General features: G+C 44.6%; 1 protein-coding gene across 5 annotated transcripts in view; it reads right to left on the reverse strand.

The window, feature by feature from the left end:
* Positions 1-21,845, reverse strand: part of LOC147457218 (tRNA/rRNA methyltransferase (SpoU) family protein) — a 241,074-nt gene that overhangs the window by 102,924 nt on the left and 116,305 nt on the right. For all 5 annotated transcript variants that reach the window (XR_015188091.1, XR_015188090.1, XM_086512176.1 and 2 more), the window contains 6 exons: positions 17,814-17,864; positions 17,073-17,219; positions 16,831-16,973; positions 939-1,047; positions 758-826; positions 448-688 (listed from right to left, as the gene is read on the reverse strand). Coding sequence is in view for 3 of the 5 variants with exons in the window: in XM_086512176.1 (XP_086368302.1) it covers positions 448-688; positions 758-826; positions 939-1,047; positions 16,831-16,973; positions 17,073-17,219; positions 17,814-17,864 (760 nt within the window). In the remaining 2 variants the exon portion in view is untranslated. The remainder of the gene's footprint in view (positions 1-447; positions 689-757; positions 827-938; positions 1,048-16,830; positions 16,974-17,072; positions 17,220-17,813; positions 17,865-21,845) is intronic.

A 21,845-nucleotide genomic window follows, 5' to 3' on the forward strand; every position in this document is an offset into this window, starting at 1 on the left:
TCTCTCTCTCTCTCTCTCTCTCTCTCTCTCTCTCTCTCTCTCTCTCTCTCTCTCTCTCCCCCACCCACCCACCCATGGAGATATTGATGAGATGTGTCAACGATTGATGATGGATATCTTATGACTTGATGGTCACATATTATCTACTCACCTCCGTTGAGATTGTATCACTCATTTATTACTCATTCCCTACACATTCCAGTTAGCTGCTTAGCTGACTTGCAGCAGTTTAGCATGTTACAGTTTTAAGTACCCTTCTTTTTATTACCATTGAGTCCTTTTCAGTACTCAACACTATCAAATTCACCACTCTTGTAACTTTTTGGTCGCATAGGTCACTTTGGCCTTTCGAAGACGTTAAGCCAATCAAAAGGAATAAAGAAAGGAGGACCCATGCCGATCAAATTTTCTATGGGGAAAGTTGAGGAAGCTAGTACTTCAAAGTACCTGATAACATCCATGAACTGTCTGTTGCGGCAAGATTTTCTTGAAATCGCTCGAACTCTGTGCAAGATGTTTCTGAGAATCGAAGAGAACCCATTTTTCTTTGGAAGTCGCTAGAGCCATCCGCCAAACATGTTGATCCTCTACCACCTCCAGCTGCTCCGTTATGATGAACAGCCATCTCTTCAGTGTGTAATGTATTGGCATCTGCTGCCATGGATTGGCGCAAGTCCTCCCGAGCTTCCTGCAGAAAACTTTTAGCACTAACAAGATAAATGCATCATGTTAACCTGGGAAAATCATGTAGACTCACATTTAAAAATGAAGACACCTGATCCATGAGAGCAACAGGAGCACATTCAAATGGGATATCATCCAAGGGCTGCTATGCCAATAAAAACTTGTCAGGCTCATGCATAGTCAATTTCTCCATTATGTGAAAGAAGACGAACATACACATAAGAAGGCATGTTAATGAAATCCATAATCATCACCTTTGAGGGGTCTTCCTCGCCTCCATTATGTATGGAAAAGATGCCCCTTGGTGTGGCAGCACTCCTTGGATCGAACATACTTAGGAACTTTCCTACGGAAACTCTGATTCTGGGATAAGTGTCAACAACAAAACAACTGATCATGTATTCAAAGTGGAGCTTGATACAACGTGATTCAGTAAAGTAAAGTAAGTCCACTGCAAGTTCTAGGCCCCTTTACAGTGCATTACTGCAGAAATTCAAGTAATTGTCAAGGCAGGGCAGGAATGTGGAATGTTTTGAAACTCGAAACCGGTTACTGGGCGGATCAATATTTTTGCCTTACAATACAATTGCATAGGTATTTCAATTTCACATATGAGAGCTTCAATCAGCATCTTCTTCATCAGATATCGATTGTCACAAGTCTCATGTGTTAACCGATGATGAGTTTGATTGATGTTTCTGTCACAAACTGCTGACGTGTCGAGCCACTAGAGAACTGAGCCAACCTGTAAATCCCGGTCGAGGGGCCTAAACTCTACAAGCAAAAAAAGAAGCAGAAGAAGACAAGGTTCCCACAAACTTACAAATCCTTGCCCTCGTCAGTTGTATCTATGATGATGAATAATAAAGAAACACCGCAAGGGTCACCTAGTTGAGGGGCGAGTGCATCTTAAGCGGAAGAGCATTGGCAAGGAGGAGAGTAAGTGGGCAAGGGTGAGGGATGGGGCAAGTGTGAGGATGGGGGGGCAAGGGGGACTGCTGGACGAGGAGAAGGGAGAGGGGGTGAGTGAGAGAGCCGGGGGCAAGAGGTAGGGCAGGGGCAAGAGAGTGGGTAGAGGGAATTAATTTTGTTGTGTTATATGTATATATCTACAATCTCACATGAAAGTGCACTTCTTCCCCTTGAAACAAGATGACACGAAATGCTCAAAACGTTTCAAAACAAACTTGAAACAGGGGAAAAAATAAATTTCTTGGGTTCGAAAAAAAGGCCTAATTTTTTAGGATGTGCAACATATTCTACCACTTATGTGACCATATATTTAGGATGTATCCACTTATGTCACATATGCCGATCATGCCATTCTTTTCGTTTTGTTCAGCATTGAGTGCCAAAGAGGCCTTCACCCTAGTCTCCAGTAGACATTTTAGCCTATATGCATATGTAGCTTGAGGGACACTTAGGGAGTCCACACTAGTGACCCTACTCGTGGCGAACTAACATCAAACTCAAAAGGCACGATCGCCTCCAAACCACAAGCCAGCTGAAATGGAGTATGTTGTGTGGTGGCCTTAAAGGATTTCCTAAAAGCTCAGTGGCGCTCAAAACAACATGAGCACATTTAGTAGAGTGCGAATCATAGAAACACGGGAACGGGAAATGGCGGTCTAGGGCCGAACTTGACTCCGTTCCTCAAACCCCATATGTTTCTCATGTGCTCTCTGCATACAATTAGCTCTTGGGTAATACGAGCAACGATATTGGTGGAAGATCTAGTATCTGTTGAATAAGGTAGACAGTAGTTCATTGATAAAAATGGGCGTCCTGGTCATTACTGATCTCCAGGGGACATGAAACCTGCAAAAAACGTTATGGTACAAAAATCGAGCTACAGTACGAGTTGTACAACCAGTAGTAGTTGCCACCTCATCCCATTTTGTAACAAATCAAGGGCACCACTTGCCAACAGAAAATAACAACTGGAACAGAGCCTTAAACACTTCACTCATTTGAACTGAAATAGAACGTCACAATTGAGATAAGACCACACAAAGTGGCAACATTTCACTTCTAGATGCATTGGCCCCTAACTAGGCTCCCCTTGCAGTACTTTATTGATTGATCTCTCTCTCTGATACAGTTGTCGAGGAGAGCTTGGTCCACAATTGATATCCCAAAGCTCCCACAAGACCTTACTTATAGGCTTTGTGGCCTAAGGCAATTGCTATTGAAAACCGGTGCCCCAATAACTCTGTGATAAGACGTTGCTGGCCCAACAAAAGTCAACTGCTTTCCGTTTTGAATTCAAAAGCTACCACGTCAACCCATTCATACAGTCGCCCTGTCAATGGAGGCATTTTCGTCGGGATTTTGCAATGCAAATCTTGCTACAGTTTATGGTCTCTTCAGGGAAGATTTAAGTCATTTGATCCGGTGTCAATTTCGATCGACTCTACCTCCTCTCTTCAGGTCCAGTCCAAGGTCATGCCATGTCATCAAGTTGTGAGATACCGCATCCTCCCCACCACCCCTCAAACCCGTCCTCCCTCAAACCGAAAATCCCACTTAGAAAAAGGTAATTGCCCCCGATTACGCCTATAAAAAGAAATCCAATGCTTGAGCAGACATTGACTTCCTCCACACACAGCAATGACCATCCCCACTAGACAGTACATTCTCTAGCATGCATCCACAATACAAATCCACATTCAAATTCTATCTAGTCATCTCATCCTTTTTAGATCTCTTGATATTCCAGAATAGTGATCTTCTTAGTCATCTCATCTTGTTTAAGTCTCGTGATATTCCAGAATAGTAATCTTCTTAGTCATCACTTCTAGAACTCACAAATCTCTCACGAATTTCTTGACGCACTAAAACCACTAATCTAATTTATCTCATCTAGGCCAGAACTCTTGATCCAAGAGAGTTAGATAAAATCTTCACAAATGCCATGCCAATGCCAATAAAAATGCCACAAATACAACAGTCACAAATGCATTCCTGTAAACATTGAATACAGACAGCTCTTTTACAACTATACGGTACTAAGACTTGTGTCTATCCCCACACAAGATTTTGGACTTTTCCACATACATAGGGTTCTAAGACTCTTGTCTATCCGACTTGTTAATGTGCTCTCTGCTTCTGTTCGAGCACAGAATAGTCATCTCATCCTTTTTAGGTCTCTTCATATTCCAAAATAGTGATCTTCTTAGTCATCACATCCAAAACTCGCCAATCTCTTACAGATTTCTAAAATGTCCCAGATACAACAGTCACAAATGTACTAATGTAAACATCGAATACATAAAACTCTCTCACAACAATACGGTACTAAGACTCGTGTTTGTCCCCAAAAAAGATTTTGAATTATTCCACATATACACGGTTTTAAGACTCTTGTCTATCCGACCTGTTAACGGGCTCGCTGCTTCTGATGAAGGGCCCCCACCCCCACGTCACTATATAGCACGGACATATGGCTCAGAGGGAATCTAGGGTCCAAATTTGGGGGGGTGAAGTGGCTTTAATCTCAGCTGTTAGAGAATCTAGTGAACTAGGGGTGAACTAAAGGTGAACTAGGGGTGAACTATGGGTCGGTAAACTAGAGTGTGATCATGTGCCATACCAACATGGGCATGCCTCTCCCTCTTCGTTGTGCCTGCCTCCATTGGTCGGCACTTCGACACCCTCTCAATAGTAGCAGACACAGATGGAGGCTACTGCTCCGCCTCAGAGGGACTCTCCAAAGCCCCCGAAGCCCGACCCAATGGAGCCGACCATCCGATTTGCTCTCTCGACGACATAGCAAGCGAGCCTTGCAACAGAGGTGGAGCGACTTCACGCCACCTCCGTCATCTGCAAGATTATCAGTACCTGACCCAATAGAGGAGAGGTGCACGCCCTCCGACAAGCCCGCCTTCTCGCAGAAGTGGGAAAGGTCATTGACATACAACTCCTTGGACGTGGCTACTATCAGATCGAGTTTGAGACTCATCAGATAGCTTCCAAGGTCATTTCGATGAGCCCACTACCCATCCATGCAGTCAAGGCTAATTTCAACAATGGCGCCATGGTTTCGACCTTGTTCTTGTCGAGGAAGTAGATTTGCTTCAGCGTGCTTCCCTAGCCTCAAGAGAGAGTACTCCCGCTATTATCCACAATTGGTTTAGAGATTGGGATTGTCCTGAAGACCCCGTGCACGGTAGCTTCAACCGCGTCCAAGGAAGCAAGTATACCTACAATACGCATTTTGGTTCGGGGCACGCACTCTCTACACAGGACATCTAGGGACTACTATTGTCTATCCAAGAACAGGTACGACAACAGAATGAGGTGATTTCACGTCAAAATGAAGACATCAAAAACCTGACACTACGCAACCAAGAGTTGGATTATACCATTGCACTGCAGGCTCTGAAGCTTCAGCAACAAGAAGACACCCTAAAAACGCTGCAAACTCAAGTGTTGGAACAAGGAAGTCACACAACACAGTTCACCAATAATGTAACCGATGCACCTGAGGGGTCTCCTCCATCTTGGGCACAGATAGTGAAACAAGAGAGGACCATGGGACACAAGACAGGAGAGATGTATACGTATGAGAGTACGTATACGCATGAGGATTCTACCGAATAAAAGGAAAGGGAGAAAAGATCCCAAAACATTGTGATAGGAGGCATGCCAGAACCTGAGGGGGAAACGGTCATGTCATTGAACGTAGATGTTACCACCTTGTTAGCAGAAAAGCTTGATATGCAAGATGCAGGGGTATATGGGGCACATAGAGTGGGCCAGAAGAAGACTGATGCTCATAGGGCAATTGTATGCATAATGTTGGATGCTCGCAAAAGGGCCATAATTTTGGAAACTGCATGCTTCTACTTGAAAGGCACTCAGTACTATGTACACCGACACAACAGGCAGCAAGAAGGAAAGCATATGAGGAACGTCTCAAGGAGAAAAAACCAGCATCACCGCCTAAAAATGCATAGGGGCACACGACCCATGGGATCACAACCATACAGGTTACAAGTTGGAATTGTAGAGGTTTCCCATGGCATAAGGGAGAAGGGCTGGTGGATATTCTACCACAAGCTGACATACTCGTTCTATTGGAAACATGGGAACAAAACACAAACCTGCCGGATATTAGTGGATATATCAAGCACTCCGTATGGTGGAATGGTACCAAAATGCGAGGACAAGGAGGTATAGCTGTAATGTATAAGGAAGAGCTTCAAAAGATGGTTGAGGTATGCAAGATTGATGACCATAAGCGCTATATATGGGTTAAGGTTTGCTCATCAAAAGGATTGATCTTTGTCGCACGATGCTATATCCCGCATCGAGAGTCACCTTTTTATGACACAAACCAGCTATCCAAAAATGACCCCTTTGTTGACCTATGCACAGACATTGCAATCTATGCACAAGAGGGAGCAGTTGTTCTTCTTGGTGGGGATTTGAATGCCCGGATTGGAAACACACAGGTACAATTGACAGACCATTCACTTTCACCCTGCGGATAAGAATGGGGAACTTATACTTGGTTCTATGTGGGATAGGTGTTCAAGTCATAACATCATGAATGCACACGGGTCAGCCATGATAAGTATGATGAACTCAATGCAGCTTGTAGCCATGAATGGTGCGGATAAGTTCGTACACTCTGGATCATACACTTGCTACACGGCAAATCATGGGAGGAGTACAAATGATTATGCCTTGGTGAGATACGATGCATTGGACTTGGTCCATAGTTTTGAAGTGGGTAGCAGGCTACCAACCTCAGACCATACACCAATCCATATATGCCTACACATGCCCAGCATGCCTATTGTCAACACAATGAATATACCGAATTGGTCATACAAAATGCAACTCACGAAGAAAGAGGACTATGCTAGTCTCTTAGATAGCTTACTGTTTGCCCGGAACATGCCTTGTGACATTGAAGAGACGTGGAAGATCTTCCGACATGCAATGGAGGAAACGGCAGAAATTATTATAGGCAAGTATCAAAGTGGTAAACAGATTAGGAAGGGTTTACCTCATAATCATTGGTTTGATGCAGAATGCAAGGAGGCCAAACGTAAGATGAGAGGCTATCACAACACTCAAATGAATGGGAATGGGCTGCTAGAGAATACAATACACTCAAGAGGAAAAAGAGACGCATGTATGAACTCTCAAAAGAACAACTAGACTTGAGCAGGTTCAAGAGCCAAAGAAGGCTTGGCGTAACATGAAGGGGAAGAAAGGGGATGTGATGGGAGATTTCAGCCTAAACGAAATGTATGCTTATGTACAAATTTTGTATGCCCCGTCGGGGACTCAAGAGGCGATATACACACGGGCTCAGGCCGAACATCCAAAGCCCATCACCTTCCAGGCAGTCATTAAAGGCCTCAAAAGCCTGGCGAATGGGAAAGCAGCTAACACATTACCTCTTACCTCTGAAATGCTGAAATAGTCAGGTATTGAGGCTAAGAAATGGACCATATGATGAATCAAGCAATCAACCAATACTTACCCCAAGATTGGCAAGAAAACTTGGTGAGAGCGCTCTCTAAAGGAGGTGACCGCAATTTGCTTACCAATTATCACACCATCATGGTGAGCTCATGTATGGCAAAAATTTTTGGAAGCATTATTGAGAAAGATCTTAGCACATGGGCTAAAAATAACGGGAAACGTGTCATTACATCTTACCTCTGAAATGCTGAAATGGTCAGGTATTGAGGCTAAGAAATGGACCATATGATGAATCAAGCAATCAACCAATACTTACCCCAAGATTGGCAAGAAAACTGGGTGAGAGCGCTCTTTAAAGGAGGTGACCGCAATTTGCTCACCAATTATCACACCATCATGGTGAGCTCATGTATGGCAAAACTTTTTGGAAGCATTATTGAGAAAGATCTTAGCACATGGGCTAAAAATAACGGGAAACGTGCCATTGGACAAGCAAGATTTAGAGCCCGTCACAGCACGATAGACCACCTTATCACACTCCGGGTCTTGATGGATGAAGCCAGGATAAAAGGCAAAACCCTGTATTGTTGTTTTGTGGACTTTAAGAAAGCCTTTGACACAGTACCCCGTCAAGGGCTATGGTCGTGTATGGAAACTCTGGGAGTTCCTATGCATATCAGGGCAGCAGTGGGACGCCTCTACCAAGAGGTCAGATGTAAACTCAAGACAAACACAGGTTTCTCACAAGAGTTCAAGAGCATTATGGGAATTAAACAAGGATGCCCTTTGTCACCTACACTTTTTGGACTATGCATAGATGAGCTTGATGATTTCATTAACAAGGCTATGGGAGAGGGGGGAGATCACCCTAGCATTGGTACTTTCACGCTTCTTCTCCTCATATATGCCAATGATGTGGTTCTCTTTTGCCTACAAGGCCCTCCTTCTACAGGAACTTTTGGATGCAGTACATGCATTTTGCAATGCAACGGGCTTGTCAGTCAATGTAGCCAAAACAAAGGTTATGTCAGTCCACACATGTAGAAATGAGAATCAGCCCATCATCACGTATGACGGCAAACACTGCAAGCGGTTGAGAGGTTCAAGTACTTGGGCATCTATGTACCTTCAAACCATGCCTGAGGAAGTTGCGCGCAAAACAAAATTGATGCAGGATAAGCGAAATACTATGAATCTGAGAACATATGCAAGCAAAGCGTCACAAAGCGATGGGAAATCAAGTCTATGGCATTTGATGTATGCGGAATACTTTACGGTGTAGAGGTATGGGGGGGGAGTATCCCCGCTAGCACTTGGAATGACATTGAAAAGATACAGAAAAAATTCCTATGTAGACACATGGGGATCAAAACTACCACCCCATACTCAGTGATTCTTTTGGAGACAGGCAAGAGACCCTTGGAAATGCAAGCCTTACAGAGGGTACACAAATACCTCAAGATGATTCTGGAGAGCCGTCTACCCCACATGGCATGGCAAGCCGGATGTAAACCGCAAAAGAATTACAAGAGTAAATTTCTCACATCCAGTCTCGTAGAAGACATACGGAAATGGTTCTCTATATGGAATGTGGGAGACCATGTGGACATGCATATAGAGGAAGGCACTGAACATGAGCATGGGCTGAATTTTGACAGAAGCATACTTGAAGCCCTACACACTACATGGAGTACAGCAGTACACATGTCCAAATTTGAATACTACGGCAAACACATCAATACACGATATTGGAAGACCTACAAGACTCCAGACACCCAGATGCATATCAGGACACCTATGTCCCACCGGACAAGACGGGCCATTACTTTGATGATGACGCGATCACACATGCTCAAAATTGAAACGGGAGGGTGGCTGAATATTAAGGAAAATAGAAGGACATGCACACAATGCAATTTAAACAAAGTGGAAAGCGAGGCCCATGTCACCATCGAGTGCCCAGCATACGCACACATCCGTGCTGATTTCCCACTGCTATTGCAAGGGGATGTCACCTTTGAGGAGCTTCTCTCTCGGACACACCCCTCCCCAATAGCTTTAGGCATCTACTTTGCCAAAGTATTGGATCATCACACAACACTAACACACAAGAAAGCTGCTAACCCACTACCCCCTCTACACACATGAGGGGAGTATCTTGTAGATTTTTTTGTGGTCCCATTGTAGCAGGCTACAGTGTCACTTTCACAGGACACAGTTAGTACAGTTGGTCTAGGCTGTTTCACACTGGACGGACCCTCTGGGCTGGGAGTGACACGTGGCAGGGTACCGACGGCGGTCTCGTGGCCAGGTCACCACATGGCTGACATTGATGAGCCGTTGGTGGCCCTTTATGGTGTTACATATGAGTAGTAGCGGTTGGTCATCGGGATTATCTTCTTCACCTTTGGTCCAGCATCGTCGTCTAGAGCAGTGAGTCGATACACAGAGCACGTCTTCACCATCCCTGCACATTTGAGCCTCGACACCCCCATTGTACCTGTGAGTCCTGGGCTGGAGCTGAGTGTGCTGCCACACTAGAGTCTGTATCAGTCTTTGAGATAGTCGAGTCATATGTTCTGGTCTACTGTTGTGTCTTTGTGAGCTCTGTTGATGTCTACTCTTTCCTTTCTGTTCAGTCTGTTTGAGTGAGATTGTCACGCACATTGCACTGAGGACCACCCACTGTAGAGAGCACGACACATTATCCTCGCTACACCCATGGGTCATTTTGGCCCCCCAAGGACGTAAATACAACATCATCTCTCCCAAAGGTAGTTCTTTTGCTAGGGTGAGTGGCGGTTGACTCTGCGAGAGCATAGAGTATTCGGGTCTTTCAAACCAATGCTTTATATGCAGACAGATGGGCCATCTCGCAAGGGCTTTCCTCATAAGAGACCTCGCCTTGCAACACATGCTCAGCCTTCCAACGCTCACGAGAACACGACATCTAGAGACTCAGCATGCACAAGCAGGCACTCCTTCACAGATGGGTTGCCAGTTTGCTGATGGCTAGTTGTAAGTGCATGGCCGTCACCACTAGGGACGAGCTTGCCACACGCCCCCCCCCTACTGACCACCCTACGACAAGCCAGCAACATAGGATTCCTATAGGGAACCATTTTGACCCTCTACAACAAGATACTTTTCAGGAGACTCCCTTCCCCTCAGCCTGGCCACTTCAAGCCCTCCAATACCCCCCCCCCCCCCCCCCCCCCCCCCCCCCTCCTCTCCCCCTCACCCCTCCTCCCCCACTCCATAGCCCTCTCTTCCTACCCACACTCCACCACCGGCTCAGGGGGCAAGACACTCCTCTTTAGCTCAGAGATCTCTTGGAAGTACTTTTGCTACAAGCAAGCTCGGGAGGAGGGACTACCCCTCCTATGGATTCCACTTGTGGTGCAAGCCTCTCCTTTTGCGACAATCCCTTGTGTGTTGAACAATTTCGACATTCGCAAGCGATGAGACTTCTTCAACTACAACTTTACACAATTTCCTGGCGACTCCTCCCTATTACCATATACATGTGGTAGTGATGTGTGTGCATACACTAGGACCGCCGGGGCATTTTTTCCCTCTTTAGAAGGTTTTTTCCCCCGTGCATTGTATATACGCCCATCACTCTAGGGCTATCTATCTTTCCATTGCACACGAAGTAATACACTCTCTATTGTGTGCCTTGAGCTTCCTTCGTCTTCTCCAAGTTGTTTGCGTTTCTCTACAACCCTAATTCCAACAATTGGTATCAGAGCAGGTTACGTCCTCCCGGGCTTAGTCGCCAGCATCTCCAGCACACGCCTACTCACTTTCTCCGATCTCAGTGAGCTTTGGCGAGCTTCCGCACACCTGCTCAGATTTCTGATTCGGGCTGGTTTCGACCTCCGTTTCTACTACAGGCAGTATTCCGCAGGCTATTTCGTCATTTTGTGCAGAATTTCTGTCAGTGTCGTTTACTGCATAACAGGTGTCTTACAGTCTTCTACGGTTTGTGCTATATAGCACATGTTGTTCCCGCTTCGTTTCTCCTAATTTCGGACAGTTTTCACATCAGGTGCAGCATTTACCATGGCTGACAACAACACAGATGTGTTCAAAATGTATGTTGTTGAGGACAGGTTGGATGGGGATAATTACCCCATGTGGACTTATATGATGGAACATGTTCTTGTGTCAAAGGGCGTCTGGAACATTGCGCAGGGCATTGATGTACGTCCTGGTTCTGAGGATATAGGCGATGTTGAGGATGTTGCAAGGATTGCTGCTATTAGAGTTGTTTTGCCTACGACAGAACAAGCTCGTTGGGATGTAAAGGATGCGCACGCTCATGCATTGATTGTGTTGTCTGTGAAGCGCACCATTGTTCTTCACATTCGTTCAGCAAAAATCTGCAAAACAAGATTGGGATATTCTAGCAGGTCTTTATGCAAGCCGCAATGAGGCTAAAATTGCTTTGCTCCGTAAAGAGCTGGAATCGAAGATTATGCATAAGGAAGATGATATGGACACTTTCCTTGCTGGTGTCAAAGATATCAATGAGCAACTTATTTTTGCACGTGAAGTCATTTTAGACAGTTCCCTTGTGCAGACCATTCCCTTTTGCAGACCATTCTTGATGTCTTACCAGATTCTTACCAGACTTTGCTAGTACTTGGAGACTAATGACCCAAGGAAATCCTGAAGTTGTTAAGTTTGATGCATTATGCACATTGTTGTTGTAAGAGTCACTTTCCAGAAAAAACAGGACTAGGCAGCGGCAGTGCAGTTGAATAGGCTTTTATTGCTTCTCAAAGAAAGGGCAGTAACAACAATGCAGCCACTTCTTATGGTTCTGCTGCGAGTGGCAAAAATTTTGTTCCTAATGCTTCTGCGGACAGCAATTCGTCTGGAAATTCTGGTGATAAGGGCAAAAAGAAGATACGTTGCCATTATTATAAAGCTAATGATCACATGATCAAGCAGCGTCCTAAGTTAAAGGCCAAGAGGGTAGTTCCACTGCAAATGCTGGTTCCACTACAAATGCATCCATTGTTCAGTCTTCTGTGAAAGGAGACTGTGATGCTGATGTTGATGCAGAATGGGCTTTTAGTGCAAAGTGCACTTACAATCCTGCTGTCCATGATGCATGCTTGTCAGTTGCTACAGATTCACATGTGTGGTATTTCGACAATGGTGCTACAAAGCACATTACCTCACATCATGAATTGTTCACCTCTCTCGAGTCTGGCCCTCATGAGAATTCAGTCACTTGCGCCAACAATGCCTCTTATCCGGTTCAAGGAGTTGGAAACGTGAGAAATCTTGTCCAATTCAAGGGCCAAGTGACCCTACATGTGCGAGAGCTCAAGTGCTATCCAAAGAAGTGATCGGCACGCAAAACGGAGCACAAAACAGAGAATTCAGCGTGCTTTAATTTCTCGCCAAGTATTGTAAAGTGCTCTAAAGTGCGTGGAAAGTCATCGTGTACTTGGGATTTTGCTTGTGGAGACTTCTACTGTGGTTATGTTGCCGAAATCGGGAGTAGAGGAATTTCAACCCGATAAAAGTGGGACAACCTGTAGAAGTTTACAGGTTTTCCTCAAGTTCAATTGCAGGACTACAGTGTCGCGGGCACTGGATAGACAATTAGTGGCAGTTGGGCTGAGTCCACACCGGACGGACTTTTACGTGGGCAATGATACGTGGCAGGCATACGAGTGGTCTAGCGGTCGCGGTTTTGAGATAGTCTTAGCTGGATTAGATATTGGTGAGCCGTTGGTGGCTCTTTATGGTTGTATATATCCGTAGTTGTTTGGGTTTTATCACAGCATCTACTTTTGTGTGGTCAGTCATCTAGAGTCTCTCATAAAGGTTGTGACAATACGTCTGCACCATCCCTGCATAGTTGAGCCTCGACACCCCCACTTGTACCTATGAGATCTGGGCTGGAGCTAAGTGTGCTCCCATGCCAGAGTCTGTATCGATTTCTTTGAGTTTGTCGATGTTCGTGTTGTTCATGATCTGCTGAGTCGTACTGTTGTTGCTTTGTTGTTCTTTCTCTGTTGTTCTTTGTCTTCTGTGTTTTCATTCTGTGGAGTGGGATATCACGCACATTGCATTCAGGAGCACCCACTATAGAGGGCACGACACATTATCTCCGTTACAAGTGCTCTCATTTTTGGCACACACGGTGCGACCTCAACTGAAGTTTCACTCCATTGTGCCTACAGGTCGAGAAGCTAGCTCGTTTAAGCTCTCGCCTGTGTTGGTATGGACAACCTCAATCGAGCTTGGTCTGTCCAGCTCAATACTAAACCAGCTAGTCTAGTCACTCGTCCCGGCTCGTCTTGGGTCTAAGACTCGTCGTCGTCTAGTCCTCTCTCGTCCAGGTCTAACCAGGAGGTCTAGCCACTTGCCCTGGTCTAGTGGAGTGTGGTGCAGTAAGTGAAGGTCTTCGTGCTCAAGGCTTGGGTGGGCTTGTGGTTACTACATGACACATACAGGGCAGTCAAAAGAGCGACAAAGCCCACCCTTGAAGTACTACCACATGAAGCATCAACCCTTCGTGCCAAGCAAAAGTCCACCAGCACCATTACCCCTACCTTCTCTCTCAACAAGTTCTACACCTCCCCTATCACCCCCATCAATAAACTTCCCACCCACCGTGTTACAGCAAGCTTCGGTGCAACAAGCTCCTGCACAGACAACCATGAAGAGCTCACAAGTGTTCTAGCTAAGGTGAATATTAAGTTTCCGACTTTCAAAGGTCTCTCCACAAAGGATGCTAATGACCATGCTCGGAGATTTGTTTCTATCTGCAGAGGTCGTGGCCTCAACCGAGAAGATGCCTACTTAGTACTCTTCCCATCTACCTTGGATAATTAGCAGACAAGTGGTACAATCACTTTGCAGAGAATCACTTTACTACTTGGGCTACATTAAGACAACAATTTTGTGAAGAGTTCAGACCAGGCGATTTCCAAGAAAAGGTTCTGGATGAGTTGGCCAACCTGCTGTTTTAGCCCAAAGAGACTTTTGCAGAACTCATGACCCGAACAAAGTCTCTAGTCACCAAGCTTCCTCAACCACCAGGTGAGTTCATGGTCAAGAAATCTGTAGAGAAGGCTCTTCCAAAGACTTCTTAGCACAAACTGAGAGAGGATCTCCGACCTAATGTCACCTTGGAGGAGTTTGTTGCAGCTACTACTAGGATAGAGGGGGCAAGGAAGCTGTTTACCGACTCTTCTCAGGTAGAGATTGCCTCTGTACTCTTGGAGAGTCCATTTGACCTTTGACTTCTCTAAGTAGGGAACTTGAAGCCCTGAAACTACAACGCGCTCTTCAAGAGGAGAAATCAATCTCTCTTAGACAGGAGAAGCCCCCACATCACGAGGCTTTGGATCAAATCAAGAGAGAGCTAGAAGAGCTTAGGTCTCAACAGGAGACTAAGGCTATGGTATGGTGCAGCTCATGCCGCTCTCCACGACACCCTCCACAGGATTGTCCCCTTCGTGCTTATTGCCACTTCTGCCAAAAGTCTAAACATGAAGACAAGGATTGCTACTATATCAAGGGATTGCGGCAAATACAACAAAGTCTCGGTCCTGCATGCCACCTTTGCTCAATATCCCTACTGTCCAAAGTATGTCAAGTACTTTTCCGTCTCAAAATTTTTATCCCCATGCTGCCTCAGCCCCTCAGAGCTTCTATACATCAGCCTCCAACTCCATGCAACAAGAGCAAAGACCACCTCGTCCCCCGTTTTGTCAATCAAATCGGCCCATCTTATGCTACAGATGTGGAGAATATGGGCATTACCAAAGCAAGTGTCCTTCACCTGAAGTGTCTCCTCCTTGCGGTCGTTGTCTGGAGTCTAATCCTTTGGTTGAGGAAGAGCAAGAACTAGTGGTGGCGGATAATATGGGTAAGCATAAGGGAAACACGGGAACGGGAAATGGCGGTCTAGGGCCGAGGACCAACCGTCCCCGGATGGGATGGGTCGGAATGCTAGAACGACTTATGGAACAAATAGCTGTCTAGAATGGTGATAGAACGAGCAATGGACACTTTCATTTCCGAAAAAGGGTCATTATTTCAGGACATTTAAGGGGTCCTTTAAGGCTATTTTCACCATGGCTTTTGGGGCAATTTCAGGGCCACGTTTGGAGCCCCAAGCCTACAAAAGGAGGGCTTCAAGCTTGGCCCCCTCAACCTTCAAACTCCCTCTCTATTGTCATTGCCTTGGTGGTTCAGTGGAAATTGGTGCCCTCGGGCCTCTTGGCTCGTGTCTCCTAGACTCTAGAGTCTACACTCTCATTCCCCCAAGTGGCAAGCCTCTCTAATTTTTCAAGCTCCCTCTCCACAAAAAAAAACACCAAGTGGAATAGCTGAATCTCCCGATTGATGAGTTCAAGCTCTTGAACTGTCGGATACCAAAGGAGATAACGCCTAAGGCATAACTGGTGGCATCATGCAATTTAAGAATTGTTGCAAATTCTGTAAAGCTGATAAACTATGCCAAGGATGCTAAAGAAAATCTTGAAACTCCTTGAAGAGAAACTATAGATATTCTTTCGAATCGATGGCTTCCTGTTGTAGTTGATGTAGGACTGGTTTGCTTATTGGAAAAGCAAACTGATGGCCCTCTGATACCACTGTAACCAAATGGGCACCACGCGCCAACAAAAAATAACAACAGGAACCGACACTTTACACATTTGAACTTCACACTTGAGGCAAGACGAGACACGAAGTGCCGGACTCACTTCCAATTGCAGTCGCCCCTAACTAGGCATCCCTTGCAATTGCAGTTGTCCCTAACTTCTTTATTGACTGGTCTCTCCTTGATACAAGTGCCAGGGAGAGCTTGGTCCACAATTGAGATCCCAAAGCTCCCCCAAGGCCTTTAGTTTATAGGCCCTGTGGCCTAAAGCAATTGCTATCAAAATCTGGCGCCCCAAAAGCTCTGTGATAAAAACTGGCACAACAAACGTCAATTGCTTTCAGTTTTCATGTCCAAAAGCTGCCACATCAGCCCATCCGTACAGCTGCCACAACGGCGCTCGCTTTTCACCAACACAAATCTTGCCAGACTTGTTTTGGGTAGATTTAGGTTCTTTGATTCAGTGCTGGTTCGGGTCAACTCTGTCCTATCTCTATAGGTTCGGTCCAAGCACATGCCATGGCATGGAGTTGTGACACATTTAGTACCATAATAAGTAGCAATAAGAATGTACTTGGCTTCACTAGATTGTGACATTGGTGCGATAGGCCCTATGAAATCAACTCCCCACCTTTCAGATGGTAGCCAACCCAAAGATACTTGTAATGGACGATTGGTCAGACGCGTCGGCTTGGGAGCAAATCTTTGACATTTATCACATTGTTTGGCACGAGTTAGCCTACAGTTCATAGTCACATGGAAAAATATTTCGTCCCTTCAAAACGAGGGGAAACATGGACGTTCAAAATGTTTCGACATAAACCCAAAAATTATTTTATTTATATAAAAAAAAATGGGGGGGACAAAACGTGTTTCTCATGTTCAGAAGAAAAGGCATAATCTCAAAAAATTCAAAATGAGCCATATACCAAGTGAGATGCAACATATTTTACCACTTGTGTGAGCTTTATAAAGTAGGGACAATGAACCAGAGACTAATATACAGTGCTTAAGTAATTCCAGATTAGTAAAACAAGCATAAATAAAAGATTGTAAAACTTTCTGACCTTCTGCAGTCCACATTGCCATCCAGGTACGACACTATCGATTGTAAGCATTTGTTTTCTAATGAACAGCAGCCATCCTCTTGCTGACCTCCACAACGAGGTGACAATTTAAGAATTTTATGGAAGACCTCATGCATCAATATCTGATACAGCCATGTAGAAAACCATTTGAATAAAACTTTGTGATTTTTGTCTACAATTTGCAATTACTGTCAGTCTCCAACAACCGACCCCAACTGAACCTGAGAAAAGCTGCGCAATGGATGGTGGTGTGTTGTTAAATATGGCATAACTGCTGGCATGATTTCCTGGAGAAGTTCATTTTGTACAGACTGTGGAGCAGCATGTATCAACACGTTTACAGCAATAAAAACACAGGATGCCAGTGCCTGCAGAAAATGCAACTTTGTCACTACTTTGATTACAAAGCTTGATATTTCTTTTGCGATTAAACAAAATTTTCAATACAGTAAGTCCAGCATGGAATTGCATTCAAAACAAAAAGTGGCATCACACATATTGTCATGGAGCCTTTCCTTTGCTGCTAAATAAGAAAGCTCACAATTGGTACAAATCCTTTTGAAAGAGTAAAGGTTTGATGGTTCAAACATGAATGCATGTTCTATTATGTATTGATGTTCTTATTGATTGTTCCTAGCGTGCAGGGAAAATGCAGAAGGAAAAATCAATAACAGTCGAGTTGGCTCCATCAAATAAGTATCCACGAAAACCATCCAAGAGAAAAAATCATCTGACTTAAACAGAAAGGCAGTGCTAAAACTGTCAACACGTATAGTTGACAGGAAAAAAGTTCTACCAAGATGTACATTTTATTTCTGGTCTGACAGATTATTTGGTAGAGACTGTTGTCTTTCCGTCTTTAATTCTTGAAGAGGAAGTAAAAAATTTTAAAAATAGTTGTACACCTAGTATCTTCAAGCCCCCCAACATTAATCGTAGCCTGATTGAAGCAATAAGTATACCTGTGTTTTCAGGTTGTAATCTCTGAGGTTTGGAAGTATTCTGTCTTTGATCTGCAACATCATGACAGCAAAGATTATGCAGGTTTGAGTCCAATCAGGTCATATTGTGAGAATGTTCAGGAAAACAAAACCAAATTGAAATCGGTGTGTACAAGGAGTCTTAAAAACTCGTAGTAAAGTTTCTGAGAGAGAAGAAACAAAAATTATCTTGTGGTAGCCAGCCAAAATTCCTTCAGAACACGAATGAGAAAGTGTATGAGGGCACAGCAGAGCGCAAGAATCCCTTGGCACAGTACTAGGCCAAGAAAATTAAAACAAAAAGGGTTTTGATCACTAACACAGAATAGTGCAAAAGTGAATGCATTTTGTTACTGATGCAACTCATACAAGGCAATGTTTTCATCATTCTACAACTTCATTGGGCAGGATCTGATAACTCATGAATGCAGGAGCAAGTGTGTGATGGTATTTTACAGACATCAAGAACAACTAAAGCCACAGTCACTTCTAGTCCTGGTTGGACAAGTACGGTCTCTCTCAGCATACACACATCTAGTATATGTTGTTTAGCAAAGCGTGAGACAAGGTAGGATAATGCCATTAAATGGATTTTCATAGTGCCCACACTAACAAAACCCCCATTTCGTTCCCCGATCACTTGATGAGAGTGTGGATATCCTTGCTGGTTTGCTTGAATTGGAGATGTTATTTCACTTTTTTCCCTCAACAAAGATGCCTCTATTAGTTTAGAATTTTTCATCACCCCTAACATGAGGGTAAAACTGTACAAAAAATGAAGACTCTCCCAAAATGAGTGCCAAACAATATACAATGGCTACATAGCATGGTACAAGGGGTAACGCAAAACAGGTGGCCCATAATGCCCGTGAAGACCATGCAGCACCATGAAGAAAGGTCCTGATAACCGCAGACTAATGAATGTGTAGCACCATCTCTCAGTCCTAGGTGCTGTAAGACTGCCCTTTGAGTGTGTGGATCAACTCAAGCCATAAAGATTGAAGAACCGGTGCCCTATACCACCAGCCCAAGCCCTCGTTTGGGTGTCCAGGCAAGTACTAGAAGGGGCCTAGAGTCCAAGTGTGGTGACCACACAAGATACCTTACAAATAAGCATAGGGTCCTATTTATAGGATCCTGTGATGACCCTTACGTAAGTGCAGGGTGATCTCGTACAATCACGTACGTTTTGTCCAAGTACGAAGACGTACAATACTCATCGAACTAGAAAATGTTATGTGATACGACATCGTTACGTACGTTCAAAACTAAAAACACGCAATTCTTAAGCCCAGAGTGTACACTTGAGACAATTAGATAATTCATTATCACATTGGACAAGAAGGCAACTTGCAAGTGCCAAGTGCCAACACTCAAAAAGAGTCGAGAGTCGAGACGATGAGACACAATGGGCATGAACCGCGATTCGCATTACATATGTCATAAATCAAAAAGCTAAGTTGAGATTTGAGAATCGAGATCATACAAAAAGTAGGCTGTCTAAGCCTCAATGGTGCAAAAAGTGGAGGAAGGGGCAAAAAAGATATGGGAGACAATAAATTCTAAGAGCTTTCTCAGCTCTTATAATCATCATCATCTTCCTCTTGTGAGCTATACTCATCGATGTCATTTTCATCCTCACATGAATCGGATTTTGGTGTGTCATAATCTACCTCACTAAGGAGATTTCCCTCCTCATCACACTCCGGCTGTCTAGGCTCCATAGTGCTGGATCTACGCATAGGCACATCCTCCATAACGGAGGCCGCCGCAATGGAGCCGCTTCCTGAGCCTCACCGCACGTAGGTTGTAGGAGTAGTAGCCTCCATCTCACTCTCAGTCTGTGTCTCTGTCTCTATGTGTATTGTTGATGCTCTACCACACCCATGGTCACGGCCACGAGCATGGGAAGCTCTTGCACCTCTACCTCTTGTAGCCGAAGGCATAGGGACTCCACGCACAATGACCCTCTTGCATGATTGTGTGTGAGAAACCCGGCGGTCAATCTGCTCTAGCTCCAAGTAGAGCTCACGGAAAATTTTCTCCTCCGTCATATCACGCTCTTTGTTGACACTTTTGAGAGTCTCAACTGAGAGCTTGCAATCATGAATATTAACCTATTTGACAAGTTATAGAAAAGAGTCAAGAGAAAGTTAGCACATGTGAATTAGAATGCAAAGCCACATAGCCCATACGAGTCAAGAAGCAAGTGTATAGAAAGAGGGTTTACTTGTCTAGCCATAGGCATCTTATGCACGGAGCGCAACATTCGGAGATTGGAGCGACAATAGATGAGTCACTCCAATTGTTTAGTGATAGTTTGTTGCGAATTTTGGTGTGGATAAGCGAGTATGCAGACCAATTTCGCTCGCATGCACCTGATGAGCAATCCTACACTATATTCAAGACATAGCGAGTATCTAACATAATTCATGAATCATGAGTAAGAGAGATTCTAGAAATTAGAATGTAGATAGATTATAGTCTGTACTATATAGAGTCTAGAGTTTAGACTATAGTAGGTATAGAAATGAAATGAAATGAAAGGTTACATTAACGTCTTCAAAAGGCCAAAATGACCTATGAGACCAAATTGTTACAAAATTGTGAATCTAATGCCATGTCTGGGTACAAAAATACTACTACTACTAGAATCCATCCTCATCTGCACTCTGGATGTCGAGAGAGTATGGCTCGAATCCTATGCTGTAGTCTCCGTCGATGTTGTGAAGCCCCTATCCTCAATCGTGGCCGTCAGAATTTCCGTAGCTCCAGTGCTCGGTCCATGAGAGTGCCACTAGTGGTCGAACGAGTGTGGGCCGAGCTCTGCCGTGATGGCTGCTCCTCTGGCTGTCCCATATCTAGTGAAAAGAAACCTGTAATCTGTCTATGGGACTGTCGCTCTCTAACTCTTCCCAATAAAGTGTCTCTATATCTGTGTAGCTCAAGTAGATATAGCCCAGACATCTCTGATCCTCATAACTCATGACCCTAGAGAAAGGACCGAAACCCTCTCTGAATAAGCAGTGGAAACGGCCCAGAATCTCATAGTACACTGTGCAACAACATATGTAATGTAGCTCTGTCTTTGGCTCTAGCTGGCATAAGCGGCATATCATTGTCTGCTGGTATCCCTTTGAATCTACCTGTCTCAATCTCCAGCTGATGTGAGGATGTGCGAATCTGACCAATGGCACACCGCAAACCATCAGACACATGTGTATCCATGTAGCTGGGTCGTATCACAAACCCATCTCCTCTGAGGTGGAGAAGATGCTCTCTATAGAAGCCATATTTGTGCCCAACACCTCTAACGACTCTATCCATGTCCTCCTGGTATCCAACTAGATTAGGTCGTGACAAATGAGTCTAGTAATCTCCACCCGTGTAAGAGACATCGAGGGTGTCTGCGGAAGAGAGTACTGGAAAGGGGGCAGCCTGTCCATGGTGAAGCCAAGCATCTGAAACCATGATGTCATCTGTGCATACGAGCATGAAGTGTCTTCCTGAAGAGCTAACTGTCTGGAAGACTCAAGGGCCAGTCTAGCATATCTGTCTCTAGTAGTATCCCAGAAGCTGTGCACAAAGGAGATTGATCTAGTAAGCGCCTCAATCTACATAGGAGGGGCAGCTAGCTCTGCTCGAATGATAGCGCGGGGTATCGAGGCCTTGGCTCTGATCAATAGAGAGATCATAGATACATCATACCAAGGGCCTCTCCATACGTCTCCAACCATCTTGGCCTACAAAAGGTCCCCAAATCTGCACCGCATACAACATAGATGAGGCTACTAAAGTATTAAAGAGCCATAACTTTGTTCGAGGTTCTTGGAACTAAACTTGCGAACACATCCTCTCCAAGCCTCCCAAGTCAGTCTAGTCTCTGCTGCTCTCCCCAAAGAAAACCTGGGCCCAGTAAACACAACCCCAAGGTAAGTGTATGCATTTGTATACTCTACAATCTCCGGACCATATGTGAAAGTCGGTGTTGATCTCCGGATCCACTATGGTGTG

Source organism: Adiantum capillus-veneris, chromosome 5, assembly GCF_014529385.1.
Source record: "Adiantum capillus-veneris isolate H3 chromosome 5, ASM1452938v2, whole genome shotgun sequence".
Classification (NCBI taxonomy): domain Eukaryota; kingdom Viridiplantae; phylum Streptophyta; class Polypodiopsida; order Polypodiales; family Pteridaceae; genus Adiantum; species Adiantum capillus-veneris.